The sequence below is a fragment of the Ochotona curzoniae genome, unplaced genomic scaffold, assembly GCF_017591425.1.
Source record: "Ochotona curzoniae isolate NIBS_2020 unplaced genomic scaffold, NIBS_Ocur_1.0 patch433, whole genome shotgun sequence".
Taxonomy (NCBI): domain Eukaryota; kingdom Metazoa; phylum Chordata; class Mammalia; order Lagomorpha; family Ochotonidae; genus Ochotona; species Ochotona curzoniae.
In genome coordinates this window covers 164134-190546 of record NW_024467010.1, presented here as the reverse complement: position 1 = coordinate 190546, position 26413 = coordinate 164134, and the positions used below count along the sequence as shown (strand labels likewise).

Genomic DNA, 26413 nt, shown 5'->3' with positions numbered 1-26413 from the left:
CGACTCGAGCGGGAGCGCGTTGTTTATTACATACAGAGCAGATACAGGGGTCACTTGCAGGGCCAAGCCTCGGGAGGGTCGTCTGTGGCCCCTTCCCCGAGCTGCATGCCGCCCCCCAACCCCAAGTCCACAGACGAGGGACTGGACAGATGTCACAGTGGAGAGGCGGCAGGGTGGCGGGAGAAGCCTGGGCGTGTGTGTGTGTGTGTGTGGCTGCGTCCAGGCGGGGCAGCTCCCCGAGCTCTGTGCTTCTCTGGAGGGAGGGCGTGGGCAGCAAGGTGTCCTTCTGAGCAGGAGTCCTGACAGGGCCCAGGCAGCCGCACCCCCTCTCCTGCAGCGGCAGCCCTAGGCACTTAGCAGTCTGGGAGCACACCCTCCATCACCTGAGGACTGGCCCAAGGGCCCCGCCTCCAAGGCCAAGCTATCTGCAGATGGCCCTGGGGGCGGGCAGGGGGAATGACACCAGTGGGTGAGGGGGCTGGGGGACGCTGGGCAAAGCCCAGAGAAGGCCGGTGCGTTCTAGGCACTGGGCAGCCTGGGCCCCTCGCTAGGTGAAGGCGGTGCAGGCCTGTGTCCTCACAGCCAGGCCTGGGAGGTGGGGGCCCACGCCCCCATGGGCAGCATGCAAAGGCAGATGGGCCTGGGGGCCCTGCTCCCTGATGTGGGGTGCCAGGAAGAGCCCGGGATGGGGGTCAGGCCCTTGGTACCCTTGGGACTTGAAGCTCTGGGCACTGCCCAGGACGTGTTGGGGACAGGCCCTTCTTCCTCATTGACCCGTCACCCCTTCCCTCAGCAAGGGCCCGGAGCTCAGGACAAAGCTGCGGGTTGAGAGGGTGGGCGGGCAGGCGGGGGTCCTATGTACAGGTCGGGGGCAGCGGCCTCACTCGGGGGTGTAGGACACTTGCCACACGATGATGTGGCTGCGCTCCGCCTTGGACAGCATGGGCTTCACCTGGCCCACGTCCCCGGCTCCCTCCTCTGCCTCGTCGTCCTCTCCGTCGCCTGGGGGGATGGCATGGCTGTGGGCTGCGAGGGGTCCGGCACCCAGGCCACCCCGGGCCGTGCCCACTCACCGATGCGGAAGTCGATGTAGCCCTCGCCGCCGCTCAGCACCAGGACGTTCTTCAGCCTCTGTCCCTCGGCGTCGGCCGCAGGGCCCGGGCTCTCGGACGGGCTGTCCAGCACGCTGCCGTTGAGGGTGGCCAGCACATTCCCTGCCACGGGACACGGGAGCTGTGCGTCAGCAGCTCCCGGGACGGGGTGAGGGTGCCCGCCTGCGTGCACGTCTGACTGGCCCTCACCTGGCACGGAGACAAAGAACTTGACGGCGTCGCGGTGGCCGTGGAAGCAGAGCTGGGCCTGGGCCATGGAGCAGTAGGGGATGAAGCTGCTAGTGGACTTGTCGCTGCCGCCGTCACCGTACACATGGATGACCCCTCCAGGCCGGGCCCCCTCCCCGGATGTGGGCGAGGTCTTGTTGGCTGAGTCAGAGAGAGGGGCTGAGGCCCAGAGCTGGGCGGAGGAGGGTCAGCCACACCGGCCTGGGGCAGACGCCGGACTTACCTCGGAGCCCCAGGAGCTGGCCTCGGTGCAGGACCACGGCTGGGCGGGAGGGAGGAGATGGCATTAGAGCAGGCAGGGGGGCAGCCAGGAGCCCTCACCCTGGGGAGTGCCGTGGCAGGGTTCACTCACTCTCAGTCAGGGGGATGGAGATGACCACGCCATTGCCGGTGCCCACCCAGAGGCGGTTGCCCGCGATGAGCAGGGCCGTGATACGCACGAAGGAGAAGCCCAGCTTGCCAGTGCCTGGGGCAGGCCGGGAGAGGGTCAGTGTCCCTGGCCTGGGCGCTCCTGCACCCCCGCCCCCGCACAGGCCCTCACCCAGCATCTTGCTGACGTAGGGCTCGATGTCCACGTCCTGCAGGTGCTGGTGGGTGTGGGCGTGGTACAGCCGCAGCGTCGAGTCCAGTCGGATAGATACCCACACGCCGTCGCCGATCCATGCCAGCTGCCGCACCTGGCTCTCCCGCCGCGGGTGGGCGTCAAATGACTTCTGTGGGTCAGGGACACTGTTCTCCACGTGGGGAACGGGGGCAGGGTCCTGGGCAGGGCTGTGCGCAGCTCTGGGCAGGACGGGGGCCTGCTTGGCAGCCGGCGTGGGGCACGCGGGCCTCACCTCCACCTGCATCGTCTTGGGCTGGATGACGTGCACTTTGTTCTTGTAGCCACACCACACGCGGTCGTCCACCACGGCCATGCAGCGGATCGAGTGGTGCGGGTGGCCCAGGTCCATCAGGTGGTAGTTGCTCAGGTCCCACTGGCCATCTGGGGAGAAGAGAGGCTCAGGCTCAGTGGGCACAACTCTGTCCGCGGGCAGCGCTGGAGCGGCCCCCGGGGTGCCCCCCGCCCCCGCGTCTGGGTTACCTTCGCCTCGGTGGAAGATGGCCAAGGTCCCGTCGGCCAGGGCTACCAGCACCCGGCCCTTGACGTGCCTGCAACAGGAAGGGGGCTCAGGCTGTGTGGGGGCCCCAGGTGTCCCCCAGCCCCCGCCTCGGGGCCACCTACACCAGGCTGAGCACGGAGTCCTTCAGCTTGATGGAGTGCAGACACTTCTTCCAGTTGGCCACGGCCGAATGCACGTAGAGCCTGTGGGAGCGGGCGGCTGTGGAGCAGGGACTTGGGGCCTCCCTGCCCCCACCCCACCCTTTCTACCCTACCTACCAGCCGTTCTGGGCTCCAAGCCACATGGTGGGGGCGGCGCTGCTGCCGGCCCCTGTGGGGTCCCCGCTGGGTTCGGGCTCGTGCTGAGCAACACTGCTGTCTGGTTCTGACCCGTTCTCACTGTGGGAAGGCCTGCCCTGTGAGCCCATGACCCTGTCCACCTCTGCCAGCCTTCCCACCTCTGCTGTCCCGGGAGCCCACCTGCCAGGTTGGGTGCTGGTGGGCGGGGTGGGGGCTGGGTCGGTGAAGACGTGCTCGGTGAGGGTCCCGGGCCGCACTGCGGCTGCCTCTGGCTCGCTAGGCCCGGGCTCTGGCACTTCCGTGGCTTCTGTGGCCTCCTCCGTGGACTGCGAAGGGTTGGCCTTCCCATTGGCAATGGCAGCCACTTCCCCTGTGGGAGGAGGGGTGAGCCTGGGCTGGGCAAAGACAGGGGTGCTGTGCGGGGTAACACCAAGCCCAGCACTCACCCTGGCCCTTGTCCAGCACAGGGGTGTCCCCGCGGGAGGAGCAGCTGCTGTGTGGCACGTTGCAGCGCGTGGCACAGCCCACCAGGGTGATGCCGGCCAAAACGCCGTCGGTGCTCGAGTCCTCTGGGTTCACATCACTGTCCAGGAACATCTCCCCTGGCGGGTAGTCGCTGTCGCTGGCAGCTGGGGGCACGGGCCCGTTAACGCTCAGGAACCCAGTGCATGCAAGGCCACACCTGCTGCCCAGGGCACAGCCTCCCGCCCCCTCCCAGAGCTGCCCACAGCCCTTCGGGTCGTAGGACAAGCCAGAAGGCCCCCGTTACACCCGAGCTTGCCTCTCTGCGCCCCCTTGGGCTCACCGGGGATGCTGGAGATGCACAGCACATGTGCATTGCACACGGTGAACTGGTCCACAACCGTGCCCGGCTGGTTGGCGTCGATGATGACCACCTTGCTGGTGGTCAAGGTGCTGGTGAGGACCCACACCCTGCTGGACATGGTGTCCGCTTCTGGGAGCTCCTTCGCCTGGGGGGCAGGGCGCGGGCTGGCAGGGCTGGCAGGGCTGGCACCTGCACCCCGAGCAGCAGAACCCAGATTCTGGGCTCTAATGTCCCTTGTGCCCGGGATGGCCTTACTGCCCAAGGGGAGACTGTGCCCTGCACACCCTTGGGCATCTGGGAGCCCCCACAGCTCAGGGCAGCGGAGGGCAGCAGCCTGCTCCCCGAGACCACCCCCAGCTGCACGCTGAGCTGACCTTTTTCTCGGGAGAGGTGTGGTTGCTCCTGGACTCGCTGTCTGTCTCCCGGTCGCAGGTCAAGGGGTCGCGGCCTGGCGTGGGCTGTGCACCATTTCCAGGGCCGTCCTCGCTGGGCTTCCACCCGGTCAGGTTGACACCCGCGGCACACCACAGCTGCAAGGACGAGGCGCTGGGTGCCACGCCGGCCTGCAGACCCAGCTCTCCCGCCTGGCCCGCCCTCTGGCCTCACCTTCATGGTGGGGTCCTTCTCCACCAGGGGCCGGCAGTACACCGGCACGGGCACGTTCCTCATCCGCGTGTCCTCCTGGCCGCCGCTGGGGCTCAGCTGCAAGGAGGGCAGGCGGCGTGGCTCCTCCCCTGCCCAGCCGCCCTGCTCTCCGCCCACCCCGCGGGAGCCCCCCGGCCACACCTGCTTGTACTTGGCGGGCAGACTCCAGCCGCAGGCCTGCAGCCGCCCGTCGTCGTTGCGCACGTGCTCACGCACTTGGCGGTACTGCTCCCGCTTCTGCTCCCGCCGCGCCGACGACGTGCAGTCACTGGCAGAAGAGACAGCCCGAGTGTGTGTCCGGGGGGCCAGGGAGGCCCGAGCCCGTCCTGCCCGCCACCTCCCTGGTCTTCAGGCTTCACTGGCAGGACCCGGTGTGGGGAGCGGTGAGGCTCTTTGGGGTGAGCACAGGAGGGGAGTGGGATGGGTCCCGTGACTCGCATGGCACCTTAGGTCTGAGAGCAGCCTGGGTGTGGGTATGGGGGCAGCCTCTACCCAGGACAGCACTCAGCCTGGTGGCCGCTGTGGCCTGATGCCCTGGCCAGCAGCCGTGGCCAGGAGCGGTGAGGCGGGGCCCAGGACACATCAGAGGGCCACTCACTCATCAGGGAAGAACTCCAGGGGCCGGCTGCCAGCAGAGATGGGGCACATGGCGTGGCTGCGGCGCTGGCTGAAGCCGGCCGTGGTGGGAGACTTGTAGTGAATGTTCACCGAGGGGTAGGCCCTCTTGGCAGGCGGGGGGCTGGACGAGGAGCTGAAGAGGCGGCTGAAGCTGTGGCAGAGGCGCAGGAGGTGAGCGTGGGCCGCTCCTCGGCCAGGGGACCCCGACGCCCCCTTCCTTGCCCCTAACTCACAACTGCCAGATGGTGGACTTCTTCTTCTCCTGCACGGATGGGTGCTCCCGGGATGCCCTGTGGGGAGGGCACGTGGAGGCTCACTGGGGCCCCGAAGGCTCCCCGAGGTGAGGACCCCACGCCCTCCCCCGTGCAGACAGGCAGCACAACCCTGCGTGGGCAGAGCCGTGTGCAAGCCCACCTGATCATCTCGGTCCACCTCACAGCCTCCTGAAGCTCCATCAGCCGCTCCTTGTACTGGTTCCGCTCCATGAGCACGCGGGCCATCTCTACCCGTGTGAATCGGCGCCGCTGGGCCATGGGGATTTTGTCCTTACGGGAACAGGTGCTACACGTCAGCCATGACAGATAGGCCAGCGGGTTGCAGTAGCTTCCCTGGGCACCCACTAGCACCTGCGGTCTCTTGCCTGCGATGGGGCAGGTACCCCCGGACACTGCAGGCAAGGCCAGGGTGAAACCAGAGAGGTGCTGGGGGGTGCCGCCGGAAGGGCGCCCTCCCAGGATAGGGAAGTCTCCAGCAGCACCACACGCCCTCGGGGCTGTCAGTGTGGGAGGCTTCAGGCCGCCATAGTTCCCCCTTGCCTTCCCCTGGCTGCATGGGGTGGGCGCTGTGGCCCAGCACTCACCATCCCGCCTCCCGACCCCCTTGGAGCCCAGGCAGAAGCCGAGTCCTGGGGTGAGCCTGCCTCAAGGGGGTGGCTGTTGTTGGGTGCTCCGGAGGGTCCCCATGGGGAGGGGCTTCCCAGGACCAGCCCAGCTCCTCAGGGTCACGGGGGTTGCAGAGCGCAGGATCCTGGAGCCTGCTGACACAGCCACCCACCAGGACTGGGCAGCCAGAGTGCTGACATGCCCCTGGCTCCAGGAGGTTAGGGGGAGCGGTGAGGATCAGCAAGGCCCTGGGTCCCAGACACTCCCCCGGCTCTGTGCTCTGTGCCCTCTCTGTTGGCAGATCGGGGGCCTTTGGAGAAGCAATGGTGGAACATCCCAGCCTTCTACCCCTGGTAAAGGAGCGCCCCCTCTCTGCCGTCCCCGCCCTGTAGCGGCAGGGGAAGGTGGCGGTACCAGCTCTGCACAGAGGTAGCTCCCCACATCCTCCACCTCCTCTTTGGGCTCGCGGCGGGCAGTGATGGCCTCTGACTTCACTCTGTGTGATGAAGGGAGCAGGCAGCGGTGAGCGCCTCCAGGCTCCTGGCAACCCCCAAGCTGTGCAGGCTGCAGGCAAGACGTTGCCTCCAGGCCTCTGCCCCCCGCACCACGACCCGTGGCAGCCACTTTCCTGGGGACACATGACTGCACACCAGCCTCCCCGCTGTCCCAATGCACAGGCTTCCATCCCACTGCTCTAGGAATGGGGGGTTTCAAGGCTGACAGGGGGTGCTGGAACCAGAGCGGGCGGAGCAAAGCAAAGGAAAGGGGTGGGAGCAGTGAGCAGGGGTGTGTGGAAGGGTGGCATGGGCGGCAGGACCCCCCAGATGTGGCAGGCAGCCCCACAGTGGGGTGATGTAGAGGTGGGGCTGGGGCACAGAGCAGACTCCCCCCCACACACACACGTGGCAGGCTCCTGTGGGCCAGTGGCCCGCTGGGCACACAGGAGGGCCCACAGCTGAACCGAGCAGCAGGTACAGTGCTGGGGAAGGAGCGTGCCCTTGGGAGCCAGGCAGGGCGAGGCCAGGGCCGGCCCAGGCTCACCTCTTCAGCTCCTCCTCCAGCTCCTTGATGCGGCTCTCCAGCTTAGCTTTGGCCTGTTTTGCAGCCTCCAGCTCCCCCCTCAGCACCTCCTGCTCCCCAGACAGCTGGTCAACCTTGGCAATGAGGTCATTCTTCACTACGTTTAGGGCGTTTCTTGGAAAAGGAAGAGAAAGGTGTTCTGTGAGCCAGGTGAGGTGGGCATGGGGCATCTGCCCACTTTGCTGCCAGACTGAGGGCCCTTGGAGAAGCTGCAGGCAGGGCTGCCCACAGACATTGAGTACTCCTAGTACTCAGTCCGAGCTGCCTCCCCTCCCAGCCGGGCAGCCTCAACCACGTGTGCTCGGGATGGAGCAGGGCATGCTTACTTGGTTTCCAGAAGTTGGGAGTTTTCCAGCAGCAGATTCCCCACTTCTTTGCCCATTCCTGAAAGAAAAGGTGCAAGAGTTTCAGTGCTGCCCCACAAGGCAGACCCTGGGAGTGCGGTGTGGGCTCTGGGACTGCAGCCTGAGGTGGAGGCCAGGCTGGACAGAATGGAGAGAGGCAGAGCCAGGGCTGCCACTGTGGCCAGAGGCTCTGGTTGTGGCTCCCTGGCCAGCAGCACAGCCCACATCCGTGCACCCAGGTGGGGTTGCATCGTGGACCACAGGGCTGGGCTCCAGGTGGCTGCTCTGTCCTGCCCACTGTCACACATCCAGCAGAGGTTTCAGGGCCCTTCACCTCCGGGGCCACCCGCAGACCAAGGTGAAGGGGCGTCCCGAGGCGGGGCCTGGCTGTGGCTGTGGGGCACGAGGCTGGTTCCTGCTGCTTCTGTGGGTACACCTTTCCAAGGCCCCCAAAGCATGAGCCTCGTCCTTTGGGATGCCCCAAAAGCAGGACAGCTTAGGGTTGTGTTGCCTCCCTCTGACCTCCCTGATGGTGGTGCACAGGACCCTGACACGTGTCAGCACTTGGTGGGGACCCCGGCTGACCCTCCGTGTCAGGGTTGGTCATCTCAGAGGGAGCTTGGAGCCTGCACCCTGCTGACCCCACCGCCGCCCCACCATGCAGAATGGAGCAAGCGGCTCGTGAAGTGCGAAAGATGTCAGGTTGCAGGGATGCCAGAGTGAGGGAAAACACGGAGATGGGCTGCGGCCTTACCAAAAAAATCATCGCGCACTATAGCGTCACAGTCCCACGGGAGATGGGCAACGGGGCGGGCAGAGAGGGAGAGAAAAGAAGCGCATTACGGCGGGGTGGAGCGCAGGGCACGGGGCTTCAAGGCGGCTGCTGGCTGGGAGGCGACAGCAGGGGCAGCAGGGCAAATGGGTGGGGAGAGAGGCAGTGACCCCTCTGGCAGCCAGAGGCACTGGGCTGGGAGGGGCCCAAGGGCCTATGCTAAGAAGCAAGAAGGGGCGTCTCTTGGGGCACACACAGCTGGGGCAGGGTGGGGCAGGGGTGCAGCAGGGCCCTGGACGGGTGGGTCTCCTGGCAGGCCAAGAGAGAGGCTGTGAACTCAGCCCCATCCACTCAGCTTCCTATGTGCCCAGTGGGTCCGAAGAACCTTCAGAAATGGCCCCAAATGGGGTGAGGGGCTGTCAGGCTGAGCTGAGGGGTAGGACCCCAGGGATAGCCAGGTCTGGTAGAGCGGAAGCTGGCCAGTGAGCGGAGCAAGGGGTTCCCAGGGCTGCTGTCCACCTGCACACAGACTGGGGCAGGGACACGGAGACATACGCACCTGAGAACTCCCCTGGGCCGAGTCCAGTGAGGCGGACAGGGAAAGGAAGGACAGAGTCAGTTGGTGACTGGAACCAGCAGAAACAAAGACAGCTTCATTGAAGAGCGGGCTGCGGCAGAGGCGAGCCGGGAGCAGGGCTCACCGGGAGCAGGGATGGCAAGGAGGTCGGGGCAGCAGACCTGGGAAGCCAGCCCCGGGGTCTGCCCCATGGCGGGCAGGGACGTGAGCGCCCACTGTCTCGCAGGGCGCACAGCAGCAGGAAGTGGGGGTCGGGAACACGGCTGGCTCTCAGTAGGGGATGGAGACCTGGTTGTGCCAACCCTCACAGCCCTGGTCTCACGGGCACGGCTGCCTTCGGGAGAGCAGCATGCGGACCACAGTGAGTAGAAGAGTCCTCAGGAATGTTCTAGAAACCATGGGAGAATGGGCAGGCAGTGCCAGTGGCTCCTGCGACAGTAAGATTCCTAACGGCAAATCGCAGAGTTAGAGCGGAAGCCGAGCAACTCACAGCACATAGAAAGTTAGGGGGCTGTTTGGAGGGGGGTCGGTCAAGAAGTTGGGCTGCAAGGGTCCCGCCATGGCACAAGCGCCCAACCCGTGCTTCCTGGATTTGTCTGCACACCTCCCCAGTCATCCGTGGGCCACGAGGCAGGTCGCACGCTGCCCGAGCAATGGAGAGAACAGGCTGTGCACATGCGGCAAGTGACTGGCCACTTGAAGGATGATTTTTCTGAATACTAGCGCCTTTTGTACTTATAATACACATTTTTATAATGCATAGAAAAAAATTTTCAAGGGGGTCCAGTTGAGCCTAATAGCAAAAGTCCTCGCCTTGCATGCGCCAGGATCCCATATGAGCACCGGGTCTAATCCCAGAGGTGCCATTTCCCAGCTCCCTGCCTGTGGCCTGGGGAAGCAGCAGAGGACGGCCCAAAGCCTTGGGCCCTGCACCCGCGTGGGCGACCTGGAAGAGCTCCTGGCCTTGGGTCGGCTCAGCTCCGACCGCTGTGGCCATCTGCGGAGTGAATCAGTGAGCAAAAGTTCTTCCTCTCTGTCTCTCATTCTTTTTGTAAAAGCTGACTGCAATAAAAAATAAATAAATCTTTAAGAAGAAGGAGAAAAAAAAAGAACATTTCCAGGGGTCAGCATTATGGTAGAGCACTTAAAGCCACTGACTGCAATGCCAGCGTCCCGGCTGCTCCAGAAGGTGGTCTAAGTGCTTGGACCCCTGGCACCATGTGGGAGACCTGGGTGAACGCCTGGTTCCTGGAGCCATTAAAGATGCCACGTGCCCACGGCATTCCATGTCCTTTCGGTCTGACCGGGAACACACCTGGTGCTCACCGTCTAGCACACAGTGAACATCTCCAGGGTGGGGGGTCCTCTGCTACAACCCAGACACCCCCAAGCCTTGGTCACGCACAGCCACACACACACACACACACACACAGACACACACACACACACATGGCCACACACATGCAGTCACACACACACCGTCGTACACAGTCACACACACACACATGCAGTCACACACACACGCACACAGTCATACACAGACACACACACAGTCACACACACACGCACACCATCGTACACAGTCACACACACATGCAGTCACACACCGTCGTACACAGTCACATACACACACATGCACAAACACACAGTCGTGCACACATGCACACACACACTGCCTCTCTTGGGTGCGCCTGGCTGTGGCTTGGCTGACGAGAACTCCCTCTGCCCAGCAGGTGGCAGTGCGAATCCCATGTTGGTTCTGCTCCCTGGAGGACACCCCGATCACCGGCCATCATTGTCTGATGCAAGCATCAGGGGTGGATCTGAGAGCTAGGGAAGTGAGTGCCAGATGGAAAGGTCCTTATGCCCCCTCCCTGTGCTGGCTGGCAGAGCTGGGTGGGCACACGCTGACCAGGCTAAGGTGGCACAAGAGCATGGCACCCATCAGCAGAGACTGTCAGGGAAATAGCCTGGCCTAGGCAGGGACAGCAACGCACCCACCGTGATGTCCAGAGTCCCAGGACGCCACACTGGCCCAGGGCACCCGCACTACCCTGGCTGTGGCCTCTCCCTCCAGTGCCGGGAGAGGGGAAATGAGACCCACGCAACGGCTGTCTTCCCAGCAGTACTGCCGGGGCTGCAGCGGGAATGGGGCCACAGCCCTGGGACCTGTGGCCTTTTCTCCCAGGGCTGAGCCATGCAAACAACAAGGGGCCTGCATTGACCTGCCATGGACATACGGGCACCTGCCATGTCTGGACACTGCGACCCACGGGCTGGAGGGTTCCTCGTGGAGCAGTCTGCTACCTACACCGCCCTGCCCTCTCCCACCAGCTCACCAAGGCCTCTGGAGAGCAGGTGGCTGGGAGAGGGGCAGAAACACAACCCCACCAGCCCAGCAGAGGCTCTGGAGCTGACAGCGCCAAGCTCTGCAATCAATAAACCTGTGTAAAGAAGCTCCCGGAGTGGACACAGAATCCCGAGGGAAATAGGCAGACAGCACCTCTGAGCGTGGCTCACACGCCGTTACCTAGGAGGTCGGCGCCTTCGTCCACGTCCCCGATGACCTCGGAGCCCGCCGTCGACAGCTCGTGGTAGAGGGAGTCAGTGTTGATGCCGAAAGCTTTGTTGACGATCCCCTGGGTGGGGCTGTCGGGACACACCGGTCAGGAGGGCAGCCAGGGGCATTGCAGCCAGAGGCCGACTTAGAGCACACGCGGCACCAGACCCGGAGTGTGTACCTGTTCCCTGGGCGGTCCAGGCGGGTCTCGGGACACATGTCCAGCTCGGGAGTGGAGTCGATGATGTCCTGGACATCGGACCACTCGTCACTGCTGCCCATGCCTGGGGAGGACACCGCCATCAGGCCTGCACAGCTGCTCTGGGTGTGGGCTGGGGACGCGGTGCTAGGCCCCACTGGACAGCAATCAGCAGGACAGCTGACCAAGAGCTGGGCAGAGGCCACAGGGCTCAGTGGCCAGGCGCCACCTCCTGCCCAGGGCCATCTCTGTCCAGACCGAGTGTCCTCTTGCCTTTCTCCAGACAGCAGCTGCTAGCCACGGTGGTCTGCCAGGCTGTGCACACTGTGTGCCAACCTACGTGCCAGTGCCCTACCTGGGGAGGGGAGAGCAGGGCGTATGGTGGGCCCTCACTCTGTGTGACCAGGGTCCTAGCAACCAAGCTCATGCCACACAGATGGGGGGCAGTGTGAGGGAGGCATGGAGGTACCACTGTACCACACAGACAGGGGCAAGTGTGGACACCCACGGGCGGAGGGCCGTTCTCTGACGTGTGTGCGCATGCCCAGGGCAGTCCTGTGGCAGTGGCCACCATACCTATGCTGACATTGCGCATCTCCTGCGTGACCTGGACCTCCATGTTGCGGCTGTTGCGTTTCTCCCGGGACCGGGCGCTGTTCTTGCTGCCACCGCCGAAGTCTCCCCCCAGGGGCTGCATGTTCTCGGTGAGGGGCGTCACTGCAGCCGAGGGCACGGAAGAGGTGGGCGTGTTGGACTTGGTCCCCGTGGTGCTGGGCGTGGCAGCTGCTGAGGACTGGCCAGACTCGGACATCTCATCAGGAGGACACTAGGGCCAAACACAGGGAGGGAACGTGTCACCACATCCCTGACACCTGAAGCCGCCGGGTGGCCGCGGGGCCCATGGCCTTGCTCCTCCAGGAGCTCATCCTGCTCCGTGGCTGCTGCCTGTGGCTCCGGGAACCAGCTTGGTTCTCCCAGCACCGCCCAGCATGACAGGCGTGGTGTTGTGTGGAGCACCTGTGCAGCTAGGCAGGGTGGGGAGGGCGGAGAAGAGGGAGCTGATAAGACGTATATTGCTGGTCCCACCCGCTCCTGCCTCCAGGAGACACCTGCTCAGCCCTGGCTGGCCCCGCAGGCAGCTAGAGAGGGGCATGGCCCTACAGGTGCATGGCACATGACCCCAGACTCCTTCAGACCAGAGACCTGAGCGTTAACGCAAAGGGACTGTAGATCCCCCTCACGGTGGTCTGCTGCCAGGAGAAGCAGCAGCTGCCACGGTGTGGGGGACTCCCTGTCTCCTCAGCACTAGACGAAGTAAGCTCATGACAGGTGGCCCCACACACTGTCCTAACATCGGGAGCGTCCCCACGTGGCCGTGGGCAGCTGCCAGTGCGGTTGGCCCTCGCCTCAGCCCTCACTGGCGAGAGGGGTGCCTGCAGCAGTGTGAATGCTGGGACCCGGGATGGGGATGGACAGACAAGGCTCCTGGAAGCCCAAGCCCACTATTTGGGGATGTCACTGCTGGTCATGGGGCAGGGAACGCAGCGCTGGGCACAGCTGCCATCCGGCTCCCTGCTGTTGCTTGGGAAAGCATTGGAGGATAACCCAAAGCCTTGGGACCCTGCACCAGCATGGGGAACCCGGAAGAGGCTCCTTCCCAGCTCCTGGCTTTGGATCGGCTCAGCTCCGGCCATTGCAGCCACTTGGGGAGTGAATCAGCGGACCAAAGATCTTCCTCTCTGTCTCTCTTCTCTGTCTATCTGACTTTCCAATAAAAATAAGTAAATCTTAAAAAACCCCAACAATTTCTGGGCCTGGTAAAATAGCCTAGTGATGGAAGTTCTCGTCTTATGGTGTGGCAGGTGGAACTGGCCCAGGGGCCAGCAGTGTGCCCATGCCAATCCTGGAAGGGCTGCCCGTGCACCCCTCATGGCTGCTAGCCAATCTGAGAAAAGGAAACCTTCTCTCTCCACACCTCCAGAGACAGCTTCATGGGCTCTGAGACACGCTCTTCATGAAGCTGTGCCCACCCGAGGCGGGGTCCTCTGCTGCCACTCACAAGGGGATAAACAGGAAACCCCGTTCAGGCCGGGAGGGGGTCAGGGTCCCTGGACCACCTCTCCCAACTGGCTGTGTGTGGTCATTGTGGGTTCTGCCATCCAACCGTGCCCTCCCAGGCCAGGGCCCCTGGCTGTCACCCTACAGGGCCACCACTTACCCAGGGACACTCCCCCTGGCCACAACTTACCTATAGGCCAACCTGCCAACCTCCTAAACATCACGTGGGACAGGGGCCTCCGAACGCAGAGAGCACAGACCCTCTGCTGTCTTCCCTCACCATGAGTAGCCACAACTGTTTGGTTAAAACACTGAAAACACAGCACGTAAACACAAAAACAAAACAAAACAACAACAAAAAATTAAGAAATTAGAAAAACTTTAAAACCTAGGGAATGAAATAAAAAGAACTTAAATGTAACTACAAAAAAAAAATCAAATAAAACACACCTATGAGCTTACACACAAAACACTGAGATTCAAGGAGAGAAAGACTGTTTTGGACAAAGCAGGAAGAGAACAGACGCCACAAGGAGAGCGGCCCAGGCCCAGCAGCCCGCGAGTGGAGGCCCCACACCAGACACAGGGCTGTGCCCAGCCGCGGGCCTTGCCTTCTCCCTCCCAGGGCAGAGAGAGTGGGGCGGGTGTCCCATGCGGCAGAGGAGTCACTTTCCCACAGTCTCCCCGAGGCTGGACAGGAAAGGACAGTCGGCAGAGCGCAGGAGGCAGGCTCCCTGGAGGCCCCGGCCCCCACCTCCTGCAGCCAGCTTTGCCTCCCTCTGCGGCCTCCACAGTCTCTGTTCACCCCTGGAGAGAGGTGACTTACCTGGCGACGCGGCCAGAGCTGGCAGTGTGGGGCCAGGACCTGGGTGAGTGCCTGGGCAGGCGCACTGGCTGGCTGTGCGTGCCTTGAGGGAAGGGGCGCTCACAGACTGAGCAGGGGAGCCCAGGCACACTTGCTGCTGCTCAGGGCTTGCTCCCAGCTGAGCTGTGTCCATGGAAGTGCGGAGGCACGGGCCTTGGGGATGGGGCACTGGCCAGAGCCCCGTCTGAGGCTCAAACCCTGGGTCTATCTGAGGGACAGAGGGGTCTGGCCGGGACCAACAGGTGCAGGGCCAGGGTCCACAGGGTGGCTGTGCAGCCTGTGTCTCTACCATTCCAGGGGCAGCCACAGGGTGATACAAAGACTGGGTCTCGGCCTGTATGGGCATGGGGCCGCCAGGGGTGGGGAACAGACCCTCACTCCACGGCATGGCTACCAAACCTGGTAGCTGGAGCTGGACTGGAGCTGGCTGAGGTCACTCAGGTGCCAGTGGTCCCCCGCAGGCCCGAACTTGCCCCCCCTCAGCGCACGTACCATGCCGTCGGCCAGGGGGAAGACACTCAGAGAGGTGGGGCGCTCCTTCCTGTTGGGAGGGACACAGGGAAAGAAAGTGGCAGTCAGATGCCAGCTCCGACAAAGCGCTCCGTGTCTGGGGACCATCGCCCACAAGCAGGCACTGGGCTGTGGGTCTGCCCCAGCACTGCCTAGCAGCCAAGCGTCCACATGGCCATGCCTCAACCCTGCCCCTGGCCTTCCTCCTGTCATCTTGGGTGACTTCCCTCAGGCTCCAGCTCTGAAAAGCTGCAGGGGAGAGCTCCCATCAGGTCGGCTGGTCCCAAAGGCCCCGCTTTCCTCCCCCAGGCAACCCTCCCGGTTGTCACGGGGCAGCCATGCCCGACAGAGACCTTGGGAAGCTCTGCTAAGAAACTGGGAGCCCCTTGGAGGCAGGCTCAGGGTCACCCACCGTGGGCCGAGTCCCTGGGAAGATACCCATGGCTGCAGCGACTCAGCCCACGTCCTCCTGTCAGAGCCTTCCAAGGGGGTCAGCTGGAAACTGCCCGCTCTGCAGCCCAGGCCAGGGGGCCTGGCAGCTGTCTGGAGGATGCTCCGCTCTTGCTGGGGGTCCTACAGTTCTGAGGCCCGACTGGTGGGTCTGTCCAGAGGAGCAGGCAGCATGCAGTGGGATGAGAGCGGGGTGCTTAACAGGCCTGGTCCCTCTGCTGCACATGGTGGGGAATGCCTGCTGTGCCCAAGCCAGGCCTCACCGCAGTGACCACCCCCTCACGACTGCACACTGTCCGGACTCAAGCCTCTGTTTTCACCCGGGGCTTTGGTGTGACAATTGCCTGCAGAACCCAGTCCCACAGGATTGGGTGCTCTCCTGGCCCGTGTCCAGGGAAGCTGACAGGACCAGGAGGTCAGGTGCTCTTTCTAGAACTTTTGCTTAGAAATCCCAAGGGCCTGACCCTGAACCTCTGGGGCAGGGGGCGGCAGGGGGCAGCATGGCCGACTCAAGCTGTCGTGTTCTCTCGTGCATCCCCACAGCTGCTGTGAGACACGAGTCCTCATCTACTCAGGTCACCCCCTCAGGGTGACACTAAAGCGCCAGGCTTGGGTGCAGAGCTGGGTGTGGCCACAGCACGAGCCACCCACCCCCCAGCTGTGAGAGGCCAGCCACCACCTCAGCATGACTGGCACTGGCAGCAGAGCACATCCTGAGCTGGTGGGAGAACCAAGCACAGACACAGCACAGCTGCAGACAGAAACAGCTGCCTGAGCTCCCCTAGGCAGCCCTGCCCCCGCTGTGAGGGCCAGCAGTGTGGACGGATGCCCCACCCACTGTTACCTTTTCCTCCACGACTGGCGAGGGCTGTGGGCAGCAACAGACACAGTGGCCAGCACGGAGGGCAGACAAGACAGAAAGACAGCCATCAGAGTGTGAGCTCACACAGACAAAGGGACTCCCAGGTACCCCCCGCCCCGCACTCTCCGCCATGTGACAGGCTCCACACGCAGAAGCTGCGAGGCACAGGCATGGACACAGTGCAGCAGGGTGGCAGGTGAGTGCCCTTGCACAGGCAGGTGGGCACACGTGCGCACAGGCAAATAGGTACTGGCACACATGGCCACGCAGACACAGGCCGCTGCTCAGGCCCTCGGCTGCTGTCAGCACAGCCCCAGTGTCCTAGCAGCGTCGGCCTTGCACTGAGTTCGTGTCAAAGACCCACACGAGGGCGTCAGGAAAATGCCGCCTGTGGTCAAAGTGGCCAGCAGCTCCGACCTGGAACCAGCTCGTACAGCGGGCTCCGAGTCCGTACGCAAGGTCTCCCTGGGATGGCGAGCTGAGCAGGGCAGGCACTCTCCATCAGGCACCAAGGCCATGAGCTGTGCAGAGCGGGTAGCTGCTCCGGGCTTAGCCCTCGTGAGGTGCCGAGGGCAGAGGGAAACCCCACACAGTCCTCTGTGGGAGCCGCCATGGCAAGGGAGGCCCAGGCGTTTCCAGGAGCAGAGGGGTGGCCGCTTCCCACAGCTTCCGTGAGCCCGTTCTGAGCTGCAGTCCCTGGCATAGCCTGGGCCATTCAGGGACACTCTAGGGCCTGTCAGCAGCAGATTCCTCATGACGGGACCCACAGTGTGTGCCCTCTGCCTTGGTCGCAGGGCCTGGTCTACCCAGAGACCCGGTCGGCCCACGGCAGCAGCTGGGGTCAAGCACCCACAGCCTCGGCTAGGTCCACAGGAGCTGGGCCAGTGGTGCCTATGGGAGACGCGTGGGGCACCCACAGGCATCCTGCACCCAGCTCTCTCAGGCTCCCAGGGTAGGCTGACACAGGCCGTACCGCCCGTCTGGGACCCTGTCCCATATAGGCTGCAGCCTGTCTCCTACCTGCCAGTCCCCATGCCTTGGGTACTGCCATGCCTTCCCGTGGCGCTGGCCAAACCCAGAGCCAACGGCTCTGCCCACAGACAGGGAAACCTAGGGCTGGGCAAGTGCCCAGCTTCCCACTTGCAGATAGAACCCACAGGCCAGGGAGCAGGGTACAATCCGGAAACAGCCAAGCATGGCTGCTACACCTTGGCTTGACAGCTGCCCCTCCTCAGCCGGCGGGGCTGTGGGGTCCGAGGGAGACAAGAGCCTCCCAGACCTAGGGAGTCATCTCTCGTCCCCTCTGGGCCAACCCCGTGGCGTCCTTTGGCACTCTGCAGCCCAGCTTAACCTCCTCCAGCCAGGTCACAGAGGAGCATCAGCAATCCTCTTGGCTCCTCCAGTCAAACCAGCTCTGGCGCCTGGACTCGGGCCAAGCGCAGGCTCAGGCTGCTGGCATCACCCTACCCCGACACACAGGCCCAGGGACCGTCTATTGAGTCGGTGTGTTCTAACAAAGCCACCTGGCGCGGTGCACTGGCCAATACCACAGGTGTCCAAGGCATAACCTGAAAATGTGGACAAAGTGTGATCTTCAACCCCATGACAACTCATCCTGATCCAGCCCATCCACTTTACAAAAGAGCAGGGCCAACGATCCGGGTGACTGACCAGTGCTGGATGGGCTCCGAGCTGGGCTGTGTGCAGGGCCCTGCCCAGGGCTCCCAGCTGCCTCCTCCGAGCTCGGCCTGAGGCCCATGGCCGGGAGCCTGCATGCGGGCTAGGGCTCCTCTCTGCTCAGGGAACACCCACGAATGGACCCACGAATGGACCCACGTACTGGTTCTGATCACGAGACACACACCGAGGAACCAGCAAAGTCGGAATCCATGAACAAGGAGTGCTGTCTACGCCGCTGTCCCTGGGCCCATGTGTTGGGGGAGGCGGGGACAGCAGACTCATGCCAGCTCCATACGCCCCTCGGAGTCTCAGGCTGCTGGCTCTGCTTGTGCTGCCCAGATGCCCTGGCTGCGGGCCGTCCCGTGCTGCCTACCTCCGCCCTGGCAGGCTGCTCTCGGTCTGGCTGTTCCCCCCGGCCTGCTGCTGCATCTTGGACCTCTCAATGTGCTCCACATAGGTCTGGATCATCTGTCAGAAGGGAAGGCCGTCAGTGCCAGCCTTGCCCTGCCCTCTCACGCCGCGGAGCCAGGTCAGGGAAGGCGCCCGCCCTCCTGCTGGCGGCCTGTGGTCTCGGGCGCCCGTGGCCGTGAGCCGGGCTGTCGCAGCCGCGGGGACCCACCTCCGTGTGCCGCTGGTGCAGGGCATTGTACTCCTTCTTCATCTCCGACTCCCGCTCCTCCAGCCGGGAAACTGCAACACACACAGCACCAGGTCTGTCCCCTGCACAGGCCTCACGTGGACAGGCTGCGAGGCCGCTGCAGATGGGGGCTGGGGGGTGACACTCCATCCAGAGGCCATCACGGAGCAGACAGCATGAGCTGTGGCACCTGAGAATGCCTGGACGGAGGAAGCACCTGCAGCAGCCTCCTCCACAGTTAGGCGGGGGCTCCCAAGGCACGGGCAGAGCCAGGACAGGGGCTGAGGACAGAAAAAGTGAGCGTGTTGGGGAGTGATGCAAGAGGGGCCGATGAGAAGTATGTGACCAAACAAGCAACCTGTTCCCACCTCCGCTGGGATCGGAGAGAAGTGACGACCACCCCCTCCCCTCTGGGCTGACAACCCCTTCACCAAACGACAGCTCCCGCCGCCTCAGGACAGTCCCCTCTGCTCAGCTCTGTCCAGGGAGACTGGGGGCCACTGCAGGGCCCAGGGGGTCACGGGGAGAGGTGCATCCCGGGACAGACACAGACAACAGGAGCCTTCATCGGCTCAGGCCCCGTTCCCAGGGTGAGACCCACTTGCCCTGGTTTTGTGGGCAATCCATCTGCTCTGTGCCCCGGGCAGCGTGCCTGCTGTGGCCATGCAGGCTCTCACCTCCCAGGGCTCTGGGGGGTCCTGACCCCACCTGGAGGGCCAGAAGTACCACAGACATGCAGGCAGCCACCACAGAGCGGGGCTCCCAAGGCAGAGGCAGTGGGGACCTGCCCGGGGGCCAGCCGGGCAGCCTGCACTGTCCCTGCTGTGAGGGTGGGGGCTCGGGCGTCCTGGGTCTCCCCTCTCCAGCCCTCTCTCCCGGGGCTGACCAAACAAGTAATTTCAGCTTGTAATCTGAGTCTACTTCCTTCTAAGAAACCGACTAGAAGGTCTCACCTATGAAATACACTCTCGCCGGAGGAAAAAGTAGGCTGCACCATCACCATGGTGGGTTCCTGTCTGCGCCTGCAGCTGACGCAGCACTGACGCAGCACTGACGCAGGGTCGCGACCCTGGAAGCTGCCGGAAGCCTGGCAGACGCGCGAGCCTGTCACAGCCCGCAATGGCCGCTTTGCGTCCTGGTCTGGGTAGGGCTAGGCCAAACCAGCTCTCCTTCCCTGACCTGATCCCAACTTTTCGGAGGAATGAAGGCACCTGCCCTCACAGGCAACTGGGCAAAACATGTGAATTAACTCTTAACAGTAAAGATAATGATAATAAAATAAGAATAAACAAAACTTCTGGCTTTGGGGAGTGGCCCTGAAAGGCCTCTTAAAAAAAACAAAGGGAAGGGGCAAGACTGTGACTCAGAGGCCAACCCTTCGCCTTCAAGCACCACATCCAGCATGGGCGCAGGTTCAAGTCCCAGCTGCTCCACTGCTGACCCAGCTTCCTGCTTGTGGCCTGGGATGCCCACGGGCTCGGACCCCTGTACCCACGTGGGAGAACTGCAAGAGGCTTCTGGCTCCTGGCTTCAGTGCCAGGCAACCTGACCATTTGGGGAGGGAGTCAGCGAACGGCTCATCTTTTCCTCTCTTCTCTTTCCTTCTCTCTATAAATCTGCCATTTCCAATAAAAATAAGTAAATTTTAAATAAACAGAAAAACCATTCCGTGCAAAGCTGGAGAAGGAAATGAAAGTCTTTCTTTTGCTTTATTTTTTACTATTGATTTATTTACTTAAGAGTCAGAGTATCAGAGAGAGCAAAAGCTCTTCCATCCTTTGGTTTACTCTGTGAATCGCTAGCCCAGCTGGTGCCGGGCTGGATGAAAGCCAGGAGTGTCCCACACGGGTGCGGGGCCAGTGACCTGGGCCACTGCTTTCTCACACCATTAGCAAGGAGTAATGGGAAGTGCAGCAGCCGGGACTTGAACCGGCGTCCATAAGCGGCGCAGCTTTGCAAGTTTTTCACCCTAGAGCCAGCTCCCTGAGGATGCAGCCATCGGCTCAGCAGAGACCAAGGGCTCCGCAGCCCTGAGCAGGGAGACGCCAGGGCACCAGGCAGCTCTGCTCTACGACAGCAGGCCTGGGGGACCGCAGCAGGGTCAGAGCATAAGATGTTCCAACACTGAGTGCCTGCCTATGATGAAAGACGCCCCAGGCACCTGGCCTGCTGCCGCACAGATAGGAGACCCTGATGGAGTTCCAGGCTCCTGGCTTCTGCCTGGGCCAGCCCTGGCTATGGGCACTTCCTGCCTCGCGGCCCCTTACTCTGATCCGCATAGTTCTTGGCTTTCAGCTCCAGCTGCCGGGTCTGGAGTTCGTAGTGCTCCACCTGTGCCCGCAGCTCCTTCTTGTCTTGCTCCAAGGCGTCCTCGAACTCGATGAATTTCTGGGCGGAGGAGACAGAGAAGCACAGGTGTGGTCAGCGCGCACTGCTGAGGCCCTGAGCTGGCCAGGGGCGAGCCTGGAGAGCAACCCCACTTTCCACCCTTCTCCAGTGCGAGCCATCCTCTGTGGACACGCCCCAGCGCACACTGGCCTGGAGAGCAGCCGGGCAGGTGCACAGCGCCCCACTCTGTGGGGACCCACACCTGCCCAGTGCTCCGGTAGTCACTCACATCCCTTCCTCCTGCCTTGCCAGGGACCCAGGGACAGCCCAAGATGTGTTTATAAGGCCATGCACTCAGGGCTCCTGGTCCCTAAGAGAAGGCAAAGGACTTGTGTGTTTCCATGACCTCACATGGTATCTTTCTGGACAGCATGCTCAAGTCAGATGGGATTAAAACAAACAAGCAAAAAACAAAAAAACCTGAACCCGGATAGCACAGTGGGATTCCTGAAGCAGCCTGGGCTGTCGGCGCCCCACTGCACCAACAGGGAGACCAGGAAGAGCACCAAAAAGCAGAGAGATGAGGCAGGCTCTGGATGCAGGCAGGAACGCAGCCCCCAGCGGCGGACCCCCGGCTCGGGGGGCTGCGGGAGCCAGGCTGGGATGCAGACAACCCGAAGCTGCCGGCAATCAGGAGCAGGTTCACTGTGCTGGCCACAGCTGGGTCTGCCCTCCCGCAGGGATGCCTTGGTGCAGCCACTTTTCAGGGGCTTAGTGCTGAAAACCACGAGGGACCGTCCACGCCGGGGACTGCGGGTGGGGAAGCCGGAGGAGGGAGGGCCAGGCAGCAGGGAGCAGCTCAGGGCGTCATGAAGGCTGCTGCTGCACGACCTCACCCAAGAAAATGAAGGGACATGCACAAACAACATAAGGTTCTGTGGAAACCTAGGAGGATATTAAGTACAAAAACATTTGTTAAAGAATCTCCCCTCACTCCACGAGTGGGTCTAATTCCAGGTAAAACAGAATTTGGAGCAAAAGAGGGTTTTCCTTTAAATTTAGAGCTGAACTGAGGAGAGAGGGCACCCATGTGGTGTCTTCTCTCCATCTCTTTTTTTTACTTTTAAATAAAATTTCACTTTCAAATGTACGACAGACTGCCTGGAAGCCTGCCCTCCGTCCCTCTCTGCAACGCGCTTCAGGCCTTCTCATGGCCACCTTCCTGGTCCAGCAGGACGCCTGCTGCCTGCCCTACGGACTGCCTCTCCCGGGCTGCTGGCTGCAGGGCCCAGGCACGCGGCCATCTCCTGCGGCTTCCTCAGGTGCAACAGCGGAAGTGGAAGAGTCAGGCCTCCGACGCCGACCACACGGGGTGCTGTGTTGTGGGTGCGGGCTTTACTTGCTATGCCACAAAGTCAGCCTCAGAAAAGTGACTTTCAGAAACCATAATCGTATCATCTAGAGAAGCTAGTGGAATTGCTATAACCTCGTGGCTTTGTGTGTGACAGGCAGGCAGGTGGGAAGCCACAGTGTATGTCAAGTTTTAGAATTTTCGAGTTCAAAGAATGCAAGGCAACAAAACAAAAAACAACACCACGAGGCAGCAGCTAGTTAGAAAAGACATTATTGCAGAACGGAGGGTCGAGAGAGAGGGCTGGGGGCCTGAAACCAGGCTTCAGCTGCTGGGGCAGCAGGCACCGACTGCAGGGGCAGCTGGCCGTGGTGGGCGGGACAGAGTCTCTTCCGGGATTCCCACGCGGGTGCAGGATCCCAAGGCTTTGGGTCATCCTCCACTGCTTTCCCAGGCCACAGGCAGGGAGCTGGATGGGAAGCAGGGCTGCCGGGATTAGAAGCTCCGCCCATATGGGATCCCAGGGCGTGCAAGCCAAGGACTAGCTACTAGGCTACAGTGCCAGGTCCAGTTGTCACTTTTTCAATTTTATGATACAATTCCATAGGCAGAAAGTGTCACATTAAATTTTTTTACTTTCTTTTTGAAATAACATACGGAAGAGCTGAAAAATAATACTCCTCACCCAGATTCCTGAATGGAAGCGTTCTTCCGGACCGCTTCTCGCTTCCTCGCTCTGTCTGCCCCGTTGTCATCGTGGTCTTGTTGTGACCTTGACTTGGGAGCTTCTAATCCCGGCAGCTCTGCTTCCCATCAAGCTCCCTACTGTAACTTGGGATCCTGCACCAGCATCAGAATCCCGGAAGAGGCTCCTTCCTGGCTCCTGGCTTCGGATTGGCTCAACTCTGGCTGTTGCAACCACTTGGGGAGTGAATCATCGGACCAAAGATCTTCCTTTCCGTCTCTTTTGTATATCTGACTTTTCAATAAAAATAAGTAAATCTTAAAAAAAAAATTACTATTTCTGGGCCTGGCACAATAGCCTAGTGACTGACGTTCTCGTCTTGCACACGCCAGGATCCCATATGGGCACTGGTTTCTGTCCCGGCAGCTCCACTTCCCATCCAGCCCCTGCTTGTGGCCCGAGAAAGCAGTGGAGGATGGCCTACAGCCTTGGGACCCTGCCCCTGTGTGGGAGACCCAGAGGAAGTTCCTGGCTCCTGGCTCCGGATCGGCACAGCTCTAGCTGTTACCAACACTTGGGGAGTGAACCAGTGGATGGAAGATTTGTTTCTCCTTTTCTCTGTAAAAGCTGACTTTGCAATAAAAATAAATAAAGCTTTAAAAAAGTGACAATTTCAAGTCCTCAGTATGGGAAAAAATGCTTTGTTCTGCCATATGAGCACAGGCAGGGCCTCTATGCCCACGGGAAGGGGCAGAGTGGCTGGCTTTGGTCCCGGGGGGGCTTCCTAACCTCCTGCCTCCTGCTATGTCCACGCTGGTGAAGACGCCTTCTGCTCCTGGGCTCCCACCTTCCAGGACTCCTGTGCTGGAGTTCCTGGGACTGTGGCCAGCGAGGCTGGACTGCCACCGTGTGCCTGTCGAAGACGGCCCAAAGCCTTGGGACCCTGCACTTGCATGGGAGACCCGGAGGAGGCTCCTGGCTCCTGACTTTGGATCGGCTCAGCTCTGGCCATTGACCACTTGGGGAGTGAACCAGTGGGCAGAAGACCTTCTCTCGGTAGATATGACTTTACAATAAAAATAAACAAAATTTTTTTTAAATTTTAAAAATATATTTTCCCTCCTCCTCCAGCTGAAGAGTATTTAAATGTTTTTCCATGAAAATGGACACTCCTGTTTCATTAGGAAAAAAGTGTTTTGGATAAAGCTTTTTTCAGATACAACACTGAATGCCGAGTCATCAGCACACACGCAGAGAAGCTGTGTGGCCTGGGCAGCACGCTGAGCTACAAGCAGTGTCCACCGAGGTTAGGATGATGTCTGGCCCGTCACGGTCATCTCGTACAGAACCTAAGCCCAGCGTGAGTCCCCAGGACAGGGCACACGCTTCCGCCGGCCACCAGCCCCTCTCCAGGCTCTGCACTGTCGCCCAGGCCACTGCCCTTTTCCAACCTCTCCTGCTACAAGAGAAAAAGCCCTCAAGGCATTCACCAGGCTCGTGTCAGAACCTGGACAAAAGATGCTGTGACATCCTGAAGGTGGCCATGCCCAGTGCCAGCTGGGCAGGGCTGTCTACGGAGCCCCCGGGGCCCTGCCCCAATCACCACACCAGCTCCCCACAGTTGTCACAGCCTGCAGCTGGCCACTTGATCTGCCACATCTCTGATGGCTTCCCAGAGTGGCCAGGGCGGCCCCGACAGGGGGCGAGGCTGTATGCAGGGGCCTCTGTTGTAGGGCCCCACTGTAGGACCAGCCAGCTGGCACGCCCAGAACCTCTCACTGGAGCAGGGAGCAGGGATGCACGTCCAGCGTGAGGCCACCTGCTCCCAGCTCAGGTTCCCCAGCTCTGACTAAGCCCTCTCAGCTGGGCGGCTGGGCAGGGTCTCGGGTCTTGGCTGGGCAGCTCTGCACCACTCTCATGCCCAGCACACACCTACACGGTCACGAGTCCTGCCTGGTGTCAGTAGCTTTGCCCTCAAACCGGAGATCAGAGGGAAAGACTGCTGGTCCATCAAGGAGCTAGGAGGCCCGTGTCGGCGGGAGGGGCCCTTGCCTTGCTCCGTCACCCAGGGCTGGCGCAGGCGCCTCTGTGAGCACTTCTTCCTGGCTGGCCTGCCGCTGTACCCCTCCCAAACTCCATGCAGCTTCTTCAATCAGCTGGCGCAAGGGTGGGGCGAGACGTTGTAAACCACATGCACCCACAGGCTGTCGGTGAGCTGCAACTGGGGTCCCAGCTAACCAGAGGATAGCAGAGGCCAAGGGCCCGCGGGGCTCAGCTCGAAGCTGCCAGGTGGCCGTGCTTAGCTGGGAGGCTGTCCCTTCCAACTTTCTCCTCCCTCCTCCACCATTCTGGCTGCCTAGGGACCAGGACAAGCCCAGTGAGGTGTCCAGGGGAGCAGCAGAGGGTGGAGCCCAGCACCTGGGCGGGGGTGGCAGCCTCAGACTTCCTGGGAGCTGCCCTGGGACCTGCAGCAACTGCGGGACAGGGAGGGCGCCCAGGTTGGTGCCAGGGTTCCGTTTGTGTCCTGGCCCGGTGCCCCCAGGGACATGCGTGTCACCTTGCTCCAGTCCCTCCACTGTGCACGGCCAGTTCCTTCCCCTGCAGCACAGCCAGGCTCACTCTGAACTCTTAACAGCCCTTACACTGACTGCTGCAAGCCCATCAGATGCCACCCCAACACAGACAGACTACAGAGGTGGCAATGGTGTCAGGTAACGGATATATATATACACACGCATATATATATCATATATCTATATAAAAGCATGGTTTAAACCAAACTAGGCATACAACACGGTGTCCTTAACAAAAAACCAGACGCCAAAATATCCAAAGTCCTCAGAGTCGGACACTCCAGCCAAACGCGCGGAGACAAACTCCTTTGCCACCAGCTCCTGTCCTGGGCCCCCACCGGGCCAAGGTCATGGGGAAGACCAGAGAGGGGCCCCCAGCAGCGGCCAGGCGGTGAGCACACGGCGCCCCGCGGGCGCGATGCCCGCCGCCCCCGCCCCGCAGCCGTCCCCCGCGCCGGGCGCACGCACCTCCTCGGCCTGCTTGCGCAGCGCCTTCTCGCGCTCGTACTGCGTGAGCAGCTGCTCGTTGTCCTCGCGCAGCAGCTCCAGCTCCACCTCGTGCTCCTGGTTCTCGCTGAGCACCGAGTCCAGGTTCTCCAGCACGTTCACCACCAGCGGCATCAGCTCCTTGACCACCTCCTCGTCGTAGCAGTGGATGAGCCGCTCGAACTCGCGGTAGATGGAGCCGGCCAGGCCCGACACACGCTCCGACATCACCGAGCCCGAGCAGTAGTCGTCCTGGTACACCACCACCCCGCCGCCCTCGTCCATCGGGATCTCCATCATCGCGGCCACCGCCGCCAGCGCGGCCCGCTGCCCGGCCGGCGCGCCCGGCCCGCTGTCCGGCTGCCCGGGGATCCGCAGGCCCCGCCGCCCGATCCGCAGGCCCCGCCGCCCGATCCGCAGGCCCCGCCGCCCGATCCGCAGGCCCCGCCGCCCGTTCCGCAGGCCCCGCCGCCCGATCCGCAGGCCCCGCGGATGCAGCTGCCCAGGGAGGATGAGGCTGCTGCTGAGGCTGTGCCCGTCACTCACCCGCCGGAAGGCCCGCCCACCCAGGGCCGTGACGTCAGGCCGGAAGCACACGGGCAGGTCCACCAGTAAGGGTGCTGGAGGTGCTGAGGGTGCTTGGGGTGCTGAGGGTGCTGAGGGTGCTGGAGGTGCTGGGGGTGC

The 26413-nt window shown here is 62.2% G+C and overlaps 1 protein-coding gene across 8 annotated transcripts; it reads right to left on the bottom strand.

Annotated features, from left to right (window-relative positions):
* LOC121167820 (C-Jun-amino-terminal kinase-interacting protein 3) lies at nt 1-26086 on the bottom strand. 8 transcript variants are annotated; one of them, XM_040997466.1, is made up of 33 exons: nt 25712-26086; nt 20574-20694; nt 18289-18359; nt 18043-18137; nt 15972-15995; nt 14660-14708; nt 11821-12070; nt 11227-11329; nt 11016-11134; nt 8468-8479; nt 7891-7908; nt 7119-7176; nt 6754-6906; nt 6127-6208; nt 5246-5376; nt 5065-5121; nt 4812-4982; nt 4355-4481; nt 4175-4270; nt 3943-4098; nt 3548-3713; nt 3189-3371; nt 2923-3112; nt 2722-2841; nt 2566-2646; nt 2425-2492; nt 2177-2325; nt 1882-2053; nt 1693-1806; nt 1564-1602; nt 1302-1481; nt 1074-1214; nt 1-1002 (listed from the first exon to the last, which is right to left on the bottom strand). In XM_040997466.1, exons 1-33 carry the CDS (start codon nt 26027-26029, stop codon nt 881-883), a joined length of 3936 nt encoding a protein of 1311 aa, XP_040853400.1. In that variant the 5' UTR covers nt 26030-26086; the 3' UTR covers nt 1-880. The 8 variants fall into 8 exon arrangements, with proteins under 8 accessions (XP_040853400.1, XP_040853398.1, XP_040853402.1 ...); XM_040997464.1 differs by lacking the exon at nt 15972-15995 and having other exon boundaries at nt 14567-14708; XM_040997468.1 differs by lacking the exon at nt 15972-15995.
* Between the last annotated feature and the right edge of the window lie 327 nt (nt 26087-26413).

What these genes read in the sequence shown, in the direction of transcription:
- LOC121167820 (XM_040997464.1), bottom strand. Translation starts at nt 26,029, where the DNA reads ATGATGGAGATCCCGATGGACGAGGGCGGCGGGGTGGTGGTGTACCAG. An exon ending in TGCGCAAGCAGGCCGAGGAG is followed by an intron (nt 20,695 to 25,711) that starts GTGCGTGCGCCC and finishes TCCTCCGCCCAG; the next exon opens with AAATTCATCGAGTTCGAGGA. An exon ending in CTCCATCCCCCTGACTGAGA is followed by an intron (nt 1,603 to 1,692) that starts GTGAGTGAACCC and finishes CCTCCCGCCCAG; the next exon opens with CCGTGGTCCTGCACCGAGGC.